The 12,318-nt window shown below is 39.2% G+C and overlaps 1 protein-coding gene across 1 annotated transcript in view; it reads right to left on the reverse strand.

Moving 5' to 3' along the window:
- Nucleotides 1–12,318, reverse strand: part of Hmbox1 (homeobox containing 1) — a 140,522-nt gene that overhangs the window by 35,873 nt on the left and 92,331 nt on the right. The window contains exon 5 of the mRNA XM_036198652.1: nt 8,258–8,368. Within this exon, the coding sequence (XP_036054545.1) occupies nt 8,258–8,368 (111 nt within the window). The remainder of the gene's footprint in view (nt 1–8,257; nt 8,369–12,318) is intronic.

Below are 12,318 nucleotides of genomic sequence, written 5' to 3' on the forward strand. Positions count from 1 at the left end.
CAGGGTCACTCTATGTTGCTTAGGCTGGCCTTTAGCTCTTGGCTTCACTAGTTTCTCCTGTCATAGCTGGAACCACTGGGACATAAAAGTGACCAGCTAAACTCCCTTCCTAATGGGAACATCTGTACTTGTATTTTCTTGGACGAAGACCAATGGTTTAAACAATCCAGATTCTCCTTTTTTTTTTTTTTGGAGCTGAGGACCAAACCCAGGGCCTTGTGCTTGCTAGGCAAGTGCTCTACCACTGAACTAAATCCCCAACCCTTCTCCTTTTTAAACATAACTGTTTTTCTATTTCTCCCTTCTTAGTAAATCTCTTCTTCAAATTGAAAGCTAAAATGTCTCAGATTCATCTCATTATTAATTTCTCTATTTTCCCCCACATATTATGAAGCCAGTCCATACACAAATTTCATTAAGTTTATATTCAAACAAATCCAATAGACTAATTTCTTTTAAATGCATTGCTGCTTTACAACAGGTAAGCATCATTTCTCACAACCATAACTGCCCAGGGCAGGTCTAAAGATGGACCTTCACAACAAGCTCTGTCTCCTGGTCATTGTGTCTTAGATCTGGGCCGGTCTATGACATGGAGAAAGTCCAAGGCTAGATCACAGGGAGCACTGCACCTTCACTCTGTCCCCTGGGATGCTGTCTCAGCTGCCATTTAAGAAGTAAGATCAACCCTACTCACTAGCCATGTGGAAAGTCTGCATAGAGTGAAAGTTGTTCACCTGATCTCCAGATGCTTCTGCCACTCTACCCGAGTGCCAGACAGCTGTGCCTTTGTGTGGTGCTTTCCCATTCTCTACTCAGGACTAGACTGTGTGAGCAACAGCATGTGGCAGTGAGAGCATGTCTCGTCCAGAACTAAGACACTAGGGCATCTCTCTTTCTCAGATCACTTGCTCAAGGGAGGAGGTGCTAGGTGAGAATGGATGATGGGGCTCTTGAGGAACTGCTGTCTCTGTCCATGAGGCAGTAAAGAACAGGGACAGCCAACATCCATGTGAGTGGCCTTGCAAGTGGACCATCCAGTTCCAGTGACTGCAGCCCTGGCTGATAACTTGACTAAAAGCTCATGAGGATGCTGCTCCTGGATTCCTGGTCTATAGAAACAGAATTTAAATCTTTGTTGTGCTAAGCTGAAAAAAAGATATAGCATGATTTGTATCACAGCAGATAATTAATACAAATCATCACAACCATCTCCAGCTATTATTTCATCACATCCTCCAAATACTCTACATATTACTTATTAAAATGCACCAATTTGGCAGAAAAAATAGCTTTAAGATAAAATGCCTTATTAATAGTAAAAATGAGCACCTTTCTTGTTTATTGACGATTATCTATCTTTTGTTAGTTTATGGTCCTTTTCCTATTGAGCTATAGATTTTATATGAGTGGAGACGCAACATCAATTAGTAGTCTCATAGCTGTAATCTTTCATTTGTCATCTGCTATATCTTTATTTATGGTATATTTTTTATCTTAATTTACATGTAGTTAAGTTTGTAAGCTTTTCCCAAGCAGCCAATTAGTGTGAATCTTTTATATCAAGGCCACTCACCAGTGAGTTTGGATCTTCTATATTATGGCCAGCGGGTTTGAGAAAAGGGCTTGGAGAACTCAGTGGTTAAGTGCTCTGGCTGCTCTTCCAGAGGTCCCAGGTTTAATTCCAAGCCCCCACTGATGACTCACAACTGTCTGTAACTTCAGTTCCAGGAGATCTGATGGCCTCTTTTGGCCTCTGGGGACATCAAGCTTGTAAATGGTGCACAGACATACATGCTGGCAAAACACTTGTACACATTTGTCAGAATAACGTGGGCCTGGTTGAAAGTCTCCTATTTTTTTTTTTTTTCAAAACAAGAAAAGATTACAGCATGGCAAGAGTTTAGGGTAAAACTCTAACTAATTAAAATTATACAAATTTTGTTCCAGAAAGAAAATGCTCCAAATAGCCAAGCTAACTAACATCATAGCTGGTCAGATGAAGACAGAAATAGACTAGATAAGGCCATGGGTTTTCTTACCCCAGGTTTGATCTGGTGAAGGGATGAAGAGTTTCAGAGTGGAGGGGAAAGGGGAGAAGTGAACAACAAATCAGTGAGCTCCAATATGCTGCTAGAACTGTGGCATGTTCTTGTAGGTAGGCAATGTGGTCCAGCACGCATATTAACAGACTGCAGAATCCTAAGAGGCTGAAGGAAGTGGACAGCCAATGTACAATAGAACTGCTCTCTTGTTATTGGGATTTACTGTTAATAGTTTTGGTCATTTAAAGATACTCTGCATTGTCTAGACTTCCTGTGAAAAAGGAATTTAGATTAAGAGGGAAGAAAATGGGGATAAAACCGAGAGAAGGAAGTAGTGACCTGGTGACTTTGAAAGAAATCAAGACTATTTATACAGAAGATAAAATTGGGCAATTTTAAATCTGTAAAGACTCTTAATTTTAAAAATAAATATCACATTAATTGAGGTGGGTTTTTTGGTTTTTTTGTTGTTGTTGTTCCATTTCTTTTTCAATGTAGCAGTCATCCAAAACAGCACAAGAAGCCAGGTAGGCATCGTAGCTAGCTACCTGTAACCCAGCCTGTGAATGTGGAGTTGCGGGTCCCCATAGCAAACCAGGTAGCAAGACTATATCTGTGAGCTCAGGGTCTGGCTGAGAGACCTTGCCTCAGTGAATAAGGTGGAGGGAGGAGAGAGATTGAAGATGATTCTTGACATCAGCCTCAAACCCTCAGGTGCACATATACCCACATATATGTGTACCCCCGCCAAGCACACACTCGCACACTCCCACACATGGTTAAAAGGAAAAAAACAAGTAAATGGAACATTTATTCTGGAATAAATACAGATGTCCTGTAGAAAGCACAGTCTACTTTGTTTTGTTTCAGACAGACGGGGAGCAGTGAATTATACAAGAATAGGATGAAAATTACTGACTTGGACAGAACAATGCAAAGAAACTAGAATGCGGGAATAGTGAGGACAAGCCTTAAAACTTCCCTGCAGCAATACAGGAGTTCTGGGCTGGAGAAAGGCCCAGGGACTCCCTGATGAGTGACTTACTTCTTTTATAGTAATACTTTTCCACATTATACCTTAGTTCACATTAAAAGAAAAGTTTGTACTCTTATTTGGCAAATCTCAACCCATGAGAAAAAACTTTTATAATTTACTCTTGGATTTTAAATTTTCAGTGAGTATTCTCCTATAGATATGATTATCTTGTGTACCAGGTTAGAATTGGGTGAGCCCCTATTAATCAGCTAGTAGAAGGCGGCCATTAGTACTCTATCCACGGAAATGGGAAATGGCTCTCCCAAGTCTTTCTCATCCTCTCCCATGTCACCCACACACTTCCCAGAGTTCTGGCATGCTACATGCAAAGCATGGGTGTTTTCTTCTGATTTGACATCGACTTCATGTGCACTATACACAAGCCTCTCATTAGACTGTGTTTAATGTGAAGTCTGCAGGATCAGGATCTGGAGCCTGCAGGTGCCCTCAAACCCTGCCTGCCATAGCAATGGCTGAGTCAGACAAGAGAAAAGACTGTGGAGCTTAATTTGAATTAATAAAGGAATTTCTTACAGCAAACACGCTGAATTTAGCACTCTGTTCATTAGGAAAACAGGCATTTTCTTGTAAATGTTGTCATAAGAAACAAGCTTTAGTACACATGATTAGTTCTCATCAACTTGTTTTATTGAGAACTCTTAGCAGGTTTTGGGTATGCTAGGAAATTCTATTTATCAGAGAATTGCATGGTGTCTATAGATACTGGATTATCAGTCAAAATAACCCTATTTTTTTCCTTGACAAGTTCATGTAAAGAGAACCTTGTAAAAGGAGACCTTATAAAAAATCCGAATGGACGGGGCTGAAAGGAGAACTCCATTTGAGGAACGCACCCAGAAGTCCACTAAGGCCAAGAGTAGTCAAAGAATCTACAAATACAGCCGCTTGTTTGCCAAATATTTCTGTATCAGAGAACAGAAAAGCCAGCTTTTCATTTTGTGGTTTGCCTTAATTTTGTATTTCTTCTCAGAATGTATGTGAAAACATGATGCTATTTACATTTCTCCTGTCTTCTGGGCAGAAGAAAGGGTATGGTATCCTAATAAACCTACCCATGACTTATTTTCTACAAACTGCTTCAGATAAGCTGCAAACCACATCTTAGGAACCAAGCTCTTCTCTTGTTATCGCGATGTGAACAAATTGATTATCATATCTTTTTCTCCCTCCATCCTTCACACATTTATGCATTTTCCAAACAGACTACATGGTCTAAAATTCAGAAGGCCACAGTTCAATGGTAAAATGCCTGTCTAGCAGGCACAAGGCCCTGGGTTCAATCCCAAGCACTGCAAAACAAACAGAGACCCAGAGGTGATAGATCTTTCTACTGCTTCCCTTATTACCAGCGTCCCTCTTCAGAGCTGTTCTTATCAGTTCTTAAGCGAGAATTCCTGACAACTTCCATACTTACAGAAATCTAAACTGCCTATGTGTGTGTGTGCATGTTCTTTGAATACAGATAGAAATGTAGTATATATTGTTTCGTATATATTGTATTTTAAACTTCTGAATGTTGTTTCACTGTATGCAAATATAATTCACACAAGACACATTAAAAATAACTATATACTTCTACAATATTCTCTTGAGGATTAAAGGCGTGTGTCACCACTGCCCGGCCTACAATATTCTCTTGTAGAGAATTTAACCAGTTCTCAATCAGGTGATTCTAGTGACTTGCAAAGAACGTGAGTCACTCCAAGCAAGTATTTAATAGGCAGAGAGAAGAAAAACTAGTCTTAACTGCAACACTATATTCAAAGATAACAGCAACTCTGAAGTATCCACCGAAGAAGAAATATCATCCTTTAGGCAAAATCAAAGGTTATTTTAAAGTCAGCAAAGATATATCCAGGAAGGATCCCATGCTACATTACCTCTTATATTAAAGGTGAAAAGACAAAGAAGAAACTTAAATTCTGATGAATAATATTCAACTACTGCAATCATAACAAAACTACCATTTGACATTTAGCAACTTACCTTTTTTTTTTTTTAAAGCTACTTGTACATTATGACATACATAATGGGGTTTTAAACAAAAAAAGTACAGACTGGGGTTTTAAACAAAGAGTTCCTAAAAAGGAGGCAGTGACCCACCATCAATGAAAAGCCCACGTATGCACATAGAAGCACTCATTCTTCAAATGGGATCCTGCAAGTGTGAGTCTTCCCCATGCCTCCTATTTCGGTGCCCTCTATTCCAACTTGCTTCAATGTCTCAGTGCTGGGTGGGCCTAGCCCAGGTTCCAACATACATTTACATGGGAATTAAGATTAAAAACAAAAGAAAAATCATTCCAAGGTTGCAAACTGGACTCTTACGATAGGAGTTTGAAGTGAACAGAACCAGCAGCTCAGCCTAATAATGTTGCTGCAGCTCCCCTTCCTTTTCTAGTGAAGTAATTATGTCAACAGCTTCCACCATGCCCCAAACTGGGGTAAAGCCTAAATCCCCAGTGTGGGAATTCAGCCCTAAGAACCATGATCAGGAGTTAGGGATTTAGCTCAATGGTAGAGCACTTGCCCTGGGTTTGGTCTTCAGCTCCGGAAAAAACAAAAAAAAACAAACAACAACAACAAAAAAAAACAAAACCATGATCAGTCTCTATGCCAGCTCGGTCCTAGGTACCAAATCCTGGGAATCTCACAGTTCAACTCCTGCTATCATCCTATGCTGCTCTATTAACGCACACCACACACCAAGTGTCCTTCCCTCTCCACCCACCTAGCATTGCTGTCAATCACTGGCTTTGCTGTGACTCAACTTTGGGAGACTGCTTAGCATCACGTCTGACAGGCTGCTTCAAGAATATCTTAGACTAGTGTTGGCCTCATATGGAAGCACCAGCCACATGTGACAACTAGACACTTGAAATGTAGTCGATTGGAAATTGTGTTGTAAGTGTAAAACACATACTGATTTCTAAAGAATCTGGACAATAAGCAGGGAGTGGAGATGTTTCATTTTCAAAATGGAAATTAAACACTGAAGTGACATGTGCTAACATACATCATTACTCTGAATTTTCACTGTTTCTTTCTGAAATATGGCTGCTAGAAAATATGAAACTACATGTCATTTGCATTTCATCTCCCCTTTGAAAGGTGTTGCCTTGCAATATGTAATAGTAATAAGTACAGAGGTAGTTTTTCAAAAGATTTGTTTACCCTTCTAGATGTTACCAGAAAGCACGAAATTTTTGTGCACAAAAATTTAAGCTGATAAATGTTGAAGGAAGGATGGATAAGATATCTAATTTTTATAAATGTCACCAGAAGAACTGACAGAGCAAGGATCTTCAAGAAATGCTGAGACCACCTAGCACAGGACAGAGTACTCACCCCATAGCGAAAGTAGCAACACAGACTACTTAAAAATGCAAAGCACAGATCTAGCTCCACCTTAACAGCACCGTTAAATACAGCACATGAATAGTGCTGCCACTTGACAACGCCTCATGACAAGTGGCACAGGAAATTCATATTATTCACAGTATTTTCACCTAATGCTTGATTGAGAAAAATATCACAGCAAAACCATACTTGTACTACTTAATATTCCCCGATCCTACCACACAATTCCCTATCAATCTATTTTATTTTTCGTTGCATCTTAACGTAAATTGATGTAATTACAACAGGGAACCCCTTAAAAAAAAATCTATGCACTGTTCTTGACAAAAACATTCAACCTGGATTTAATAGAGCCCTTAATCTGGACTCCTACAGTATAAGGCAATACAGAAGATAAGTACTAGGCCTGTAAGAGTAAAATTGAACAATTTAGAAATATCTATAATGTGGTACATTCTGTAAAATAACAAGATTTTAAAAGTTTGTATCATTACAAAGTAAAAAGTTTAGGCAATTTAAGAGTCTAGGGAAGCATTCTAATTTGCTGACCTAAAACTGATACTGCTTATTAAAAGAGAGAGAGAAGGAGAAAACAGATATTGAGCTATATAAGACAGTCTTGTAACAGAGAGATGTGATAAAGGACTAGGTAACTATGGAAGTATTCATTTTCTTAGGTACAATAATGGAGATTGTGGTTTTGTAGGAAACTGCCCTCATTATTAGCACATGACTCACAAGTAAATCTTAAAAATTATTAGCAAACATAGCAAAACATTCATAACTTTTGTATCCAATAAGTAACTAGAGACCTTGTTGGTCTTTTTAAATGTTTGTGTATCTGTAATACTTCAAAAAAGAAAATGAGGGGGAATAGATTCTAGAAATTCTTTGTATAGACTGATATTTTCTGTTTTGCTTTGTTTACCAGGCCATTTTGGTTTGAGAAAAAGCAACAAAACTTACCGTACACACACCCTCAAAGGTACTTCCATGCAGCACTCTATATCTGCAGCTCAGGGTAGCACTGTTGCATGCAACACCTCACCTGGCCTGCGTGAAGGCTTTCTCTGCAGTGGCACTGCAGAAGGTACCCAAATGGAAACGATATTCTTGAGACTGGGCTCATTACCATGACCTGGCTAACATGCACCCTGGACAGCCATTCCCATGACACCGTATTTTTCTTGATCTATCACCTGTTCAAAGTATCTTGGAAGAAATGTTGTCTATTCTTGGCAACTTCAAACACCAAGACTTTCATGGTCTTGTTCCTTAAGATTCCATCCTATTTTCCAATCTAGTGCTGCTGCTGGGAGTTATGTGAACAGCTTCATCTTAAAACTCCAAAATGAATTTATTACCCAGGCCACAAGCATAAAAACACAAAACCATTAGGAAAGGTCATTGGACTGGTACAGAATGAACTCAATAAAAATACTAAATACACACCAATTAACATAATGTTTTTCAAAAAAATTGAAAAAAAGGTAAATTTTATTTGTGCACAGTTGAAGAGAGAGCCAGCCACTGATATCATGACCATCCTTCCAAACTGAGCCTAGAAAATCACCTGATCTGAAAGTCAAGAGGTGATTGAGAGGAAAAGGTGAACCAGCCCAGGAAACAGAATCCTAAACATAATTACAACCAGGGCTTAGGTTTTACAGTTGCCTCCTTGCATAAAGGAAGACATTAAAGCATGAGATAGTTTCTCTGAACAAATTAACACATGGAGTCAATGCAATTAATTATGCTTTTCATTGAGGCACAATAAATAAAAAGAAATACTCACCAGGGTTTGTCTTCTCAAGTTGATACCATCGGTAAAATGCTCTTTTTTTCTGCTCACTCAGGTCTGATCCCTGCTGCAACAGCCAATGAGAGATCCGGCTCTGGCTGATACCTACAGGGAAAGAAAACAGCTCTTGGTGGGGCACTGAAATCACAGTCAAGTTAATGAGGGCTCTGGGGGTTTCAGTTACTCAGTGCTGATTCTACATGACTGTGTGAGGAAGCTACAACCTGAGAAAACTCCTAACACTAGCCTGACCACCATGACTAGGACATATGCAGCAATTACCTAAGAGAAGTCAAAACAATTTATTAACAAAGACCTTGTAGTGGCTTCTAGAATTAATCTGCAAACTGAGTCCATAAATATGAGATATTGAGAAGATGCTCAAGTAACATCACTTGTCAGATCTAATCTACATGCTACATCTGGTTAAGAACAGATACTGAGAGAGAGAAAGATCTAGTCAACAAGTTTTATTTCTCAATTTTGACACTAATACAAAGATTTAGGGGCTAGGAAAGGAAAGGTCACTGAACACACTGTCTTCAATAAGCTTTCTGGCTACTTGCTAATTCATTTCAGCATCTTAGACTCATCTCCATTAGAAGCAAGAGTTGGCAGACCTGTGGACTTAAGTTACAACATGATCTCACAAGAAAGATCAGTAGCTAAAACCAGTTTCCAGACATGACTTCCCTTCCATACAGAACAGACTACACAACGGCAGTGCTATGTTCTTGCTAGAAGCTTCTTGTTAGTAATTACTTAGAGATGTGGATGATTTACACTATGAAAGTCAAAAGAATGTTTCAAAACTTTCAAGAATCACACACTTATTCTGGTCATTATATTCTTAAAAATCCAATATGCAACTGGCAAAAGCAGAGAAATCAGGGAGAAAAAAAAGAAAAAAAAAAAAAGAAACAAGACATTTCCAAAAGATCATCTGGCTATGACAAGCAGTGGTTCTCACCCTGTGGACCATGATCCTAATATGCTGCTTATCAGATATTTACATTATGATTCATAACAGTAGCAAAATTCCAGTTATGAAGTAGCAATAAAATTTATGGTTGAGGGTCACGACAACATGAGGAACTGTATTAAAGGGTGGCAGCATTAGGAAGGTCGAGAAGCACTGCTCCAAAGGGTTAACATACTCACTGTGGCAATGGGACACAGCCAAACACCACTGTGCCAACAGCTGTTTAAAGCTTTGGTGCTCAACAGCAGGCAGGCTACCATGACATTATCAAATGTTAACTAAAAGCAAGGCCTTGGGGCTTTTCAGACACTCACCAACTCCTATTAGAAGACGACCATTGAGAACATGGGAGGAGAAGCTAAAAGGTAGACTATCAAGGAAAGTTCTCTGACTAAAAACTTTTACTTTTCTTCTTATGTGCACGTGTGAGTGTGTGTGTGTGTGTGTGTCCATGTCCAGAGCACAAGGTCAGAGGACAACTTGTGGGAGTCGGTTCTTCTCTAGCCTCTCTTTTTGAAAACGTTCCCAAGTAATTCCCAGAGATGTTTCCCAGTGGTAGATGGTCCATGTGACGCAGGCGCTAGCAGCCAGTGCTGAGCGCTTGCTAGAAAAGAGCGCTGAGTATTCTGGATAATTAAATTAGCTGTGTTTGGCAATTTTTTCAACAAAGTCTAGTTTCAGGCATCATGGTATCTTTTTTTATACTACTCTTAAAAATAAGAGTGAAGAAAATGGCTGGGCAGTGGTGGTGTCCGCCTTTAATCCTAGACCTTGGGAGGCAGAGGCAGGCAGATCTCTGAGTTCAATGCCAGCCTGGTCTACTACCAGGTGAGTTCCAGGATAGCCAGGGCTACATAGAGAAACCCTGTTTCCATGAAATCAAAATCCATTTTCTTGCCAACCAAATAAAATTATGGATTTTCAGCTGTTACTATTGTTAAAACAAACAAACAAACAAACAAACAGGGAAGTTAAAAAATATTGTTAGTTAGAAATAGTTGGAAAAAGTATGTATGAGATCTGTTAGCTTGCTCCAGCATTGAATCTTCCTCACATTAGAGCACACACAGACTGAACCATAGAACCCACAAGGTAGGAGTGCTGGGTGGCCATGCTATGTCAGAAGGCAAAAGCCCATCCAAAGGATATCAAGTTACAGTATATTTGTTTTCACGACAAAATACTGCCATGCTTAAATTTAAATATTCAATGTTTTTTTAAAAGCTACAAAAACCCCCAAACTAACCTAACAACAATAAACCATTAATATTTAGTGTTAGCATGACCATGGGTTTCATCTATGACAGCTATTTTCAGAAACAAATCGACAGTATCCACAAAAGATGAACTCTGGATATACAGCCCACAGGAATGAGTACTTATCCAGCACAAATCTACTCAAAAGACATGCACCAGAAGCCTCATAAATATGCATTTACACAGAGCAGTCCCTGGCTCAAAAGCCGAATGCATCAGTTACAGAATGCATACACTATGATATCCGTGTCTTCTACTTCAGACTGCCATAGCAACAGGAAGAGGATAAACTACTAGTATTTGTACCCACTGGGTAGACTTCACAGAAACAATGCTGTTTCCCAAACAGCAGACACCCAAAAGCTATATACTATACTATCTATAGGGATACAAATCAACATACTGGTACCCATGCAGGAAAAGAAAAGGCTGAGGATGAAGGTTTGTTTATGAAGCGGCCAGTGTCACCCTTTACTGATGTAGAAGGTGGGTTTATAAAAGTCAAGTTGTCACATACTGTACATAAAATTTAAAAACAAGTTTTTAAAATTTAAAAGTAGATAGAATATATATTAATATGTAAATATACCCTTGATATAAATCAGAAAGTATATACTTTTATGAATATATAATCTTATATGGTCTGTATTATATTTATATTTATATAATCAAAAGCTTACAGGCACACACTATAAATCTAAAATTATAAACTTTTCCTATATTTCCACCTCTCCAGCTTCCTTGATCTTTGTACACATGCTGTAGTTTCTGGATTCTGACACTGACTATCATAGCTTCTGTTGATTCTTTTAGAAATGCTGCAATTACAGTGAATGAAGACTTATAAAAAGAAGGTCACTTCTGCCTCTTGTCTGCAATTCATGTGACCAACTGAAAAACATGTCGGCACAATTTTCTCTCTGTGAAATTATGAATTCAATAAAACAAAGGGAGGAGCAAGTGATACAGGCTCTTCCTGACTCACCTCAGATTCAGACAATAACGCAGAAAATGATCCAGTGAAGCAAGCCACTTTCCAAAGGGGGTATTGCAAAACAGGATAAACAGCAAAGGTCACACTTGGAAATGGTTTTCCTCCAGGGTCCTTGACCCACCTTACAGGCCGGTTTAAATCTCCGTGGGACAGGTCCTAGGAGCTGCTCTTTACTGCTTGTCAGCTCTGCCACTTCCCTTGGGAGGAAAATTCCCTGACACTCCCCTCCCTGCTGTGGAAGAAAATCTCTGTAAAAGTTTCAGCTTTTCAAACCCTCCTCTTTTCTACCTCTGGTAGGGCAGAAGCAATGACAAATTTACATATAATTTACATACAATGACCAAAACAACCCCTGAAAGTAAGCCCCTCGTATCCAAAGGAAGTGGAAACAGTCTTGAGACTCCATTCACACCATCTTCTAAACTTCAGCTTTATTGGCTACTATCAGACGCTTAAACACCCTGCTCCCTTCCACTAGAGGGCTCTCAACCATAATCCAGTCTCCTAAATCTAAGTGCTGGACTCTACCTTTCCATGTTCTGTGTCCTGCCATAATTTATGGAATATGAAACAACTGACCATTCATATCAGCATCATCCTTGGAATGAGGGACGTAGCTCCTCCAGAGCATCTTCTGGTTCCAGGTGCTATGTTAGCTCCCTACACATTAGTGGCCCCTGGGATTCCTTGTTGAAGCTTCTTCCTTTGATTATCATAATTACCAACAATAATGATTTAAAATGTAAATGTAAGAGACTCTCAGGGCACAGACTGTTTTTGAAAACCACCGGCTAGGCAGCCTCAATGAGAATTTCTCATAGA

This window comes from Onychomys torridus, chromosome 9 (assembly GCF_903995425.1).
Source record: "Onychomys torridus chromosome 9, mOncTor1.1, whole genome shotgun sequence".
Lineage (NCBI taxonomy): Eukaryota > Metazoa > Chordata > Mammalia > Rodentia > Cricetidae > Onychomys > Onychomys torridus.